The sequence below is a fragment of the Antrostomus carolinensis genome, unplaced genomic scaffold, assembly GCF_000700745.2.
Source record: "Antrostomus carolinensis isolate BGI_N321 unplaced genomic scaffold, ASM70074v2 scaffold26373, whole genome shotgun sequence".
In the NCBI taxonomy this organism is placed as follows: domain Eukaryota; kingdom Metazoa; phylum Chordata; class Aves; order Caprimulgiformes; family Caprimulgidae; genus Antrostomus; species Antrostomus carolinensis.
This window is the reverse complement of record NW_010303526.1, coordinates 1-1,172: the sequence shown is the minus strand read 5'-3', so window position 1 is coordinate 1,172 and position 1,172 is coordinate 1. Positions and strand designations below refer to the sequence as shown.

The 1,172-nt window shown below is 63.2% G+C and overlaps 1 protein-coding gene across 1 annotated transcript in view; it reads right to left on the bottom strand.

Moving 5' to 3' along the window:
- LOC104521980 (active breakpoint cluster region-related protein) overlaps positions 1–1,164 on the bottom strand; it is a gene marked incomplete at both ends in the record, with an annotated part of 2,886 nt that extends 1,722 nt beyond the window's left edge. The window contains 4 exons of the mRNA XM_010164135.1: positions 66–231; positions 349–470; positions 805–945; positions 1,108–1,164. Of these exons, the coding sequence (XP_010162437.1) occupies positions 66–231; positions 349–470; positions 805–945; positions 1,108–1,164 (486 nt within the window). The remainder of the gene's footprint in view (positions 1–65; positions 232–348; positions 471–804; positions 946–1,107) is intronic.
- Positions 1,165–1,172: the final 8 nt, after the last annotated feature.

Below are 1,172 nucleotides of genomic sequence, written 5' to 3'. Positions count from 1 at the left end.
CAGGAAGGCCCCCCCCCCACCAGCAGGCCCCACCCCTCCCCCAGCCGCTCGCACCCTCCTCTCACCTCCTTCTGCACCTCGCTCTTGATGGCTGAGATCTTCATCTTCATGTCCTCCAGCTCATGGTCGGGGATGACGTGGACCTGCGGGCAGTGCTCTGACTCCTCCGGCGAGGGGAACACCAGGTCGGCCAGGGGCACGTACCACTTGCAGTCATACTGCTGGTGCTTCCTGCAGCCAGGACATGGGCGCTGAGTGACACCTGACCCCCTCCCTGGCATCTCCCCCAGCCCACTGGAGGACAGGGAGGTTATGACACATTTCCCCCATGCCCAGCACCCTCCTTACCCCACTGCTGTCTTCTTCAGCTTGGCGCAGAGCAGGACATCGGTGAAGAGGAAGACGTGCCGCAGCTTCCGTGAGCCCTCCGACAGTTCCACCAAGAAGCCGTCCTTGACAAGCTGCCGGGTCTGCGGGGCAGCAGGGCTGGCGTGAGAGCAGGAAAGGAGCAAAGGCCAACACACTGCAGGGGTGGGTGCTCCTGTCCCTCTCCATGGCTCAGCCACCAGGAGCATGGGAAGGTCCATGTCCTCTGGGTGTTTATTGAGTCCCATACACTCAGCAGAGTGCCAGCAAGCAGCAAGAACCAGGTAGAGCCCTGGCCTTGCACTCAGAACTGTGTCTAGAGGAAACCCACCATCTCCTGGCCAAGCACCATGGAGCTCCTCATGATGGAGACACCAGCCAGGGGCTGGCAGAGGGCTCAGCCCTCACCCTGTGCCCAGGCACTGCCCATCCCCTCACCTCCCCCTTGGGGGTGGTGACTGCTGTCCTCCGGGGATCGATGTCCTCATTGATGCTGGAGAGGAAGTTCTGCGAGATGCGGAGGGCATCCTGGAGCAGTGGGTAGTCGGGGTGGTCAGCCGGGGTGTGTTTGAGGAGGTCCTGGAAGGGGACAGGCACAGGTGAGTGGCCCGAGGGCACTGCCTTGCCTGAAGCACCCACCCTGGAGACCCCCAGAAGCACTCTCCATGGCTGCAGGACCCCAGGAGCAATGGGGGCAGAGTGCCCTGCCAGCCCCCACCCTGGGACTGGTGTCACACTCACGTGCAGGACGAGGGTGCTCCGCGTCACCCGGTCGATGGGTTTGTACAGCAGCGCTGTGGGGAGAG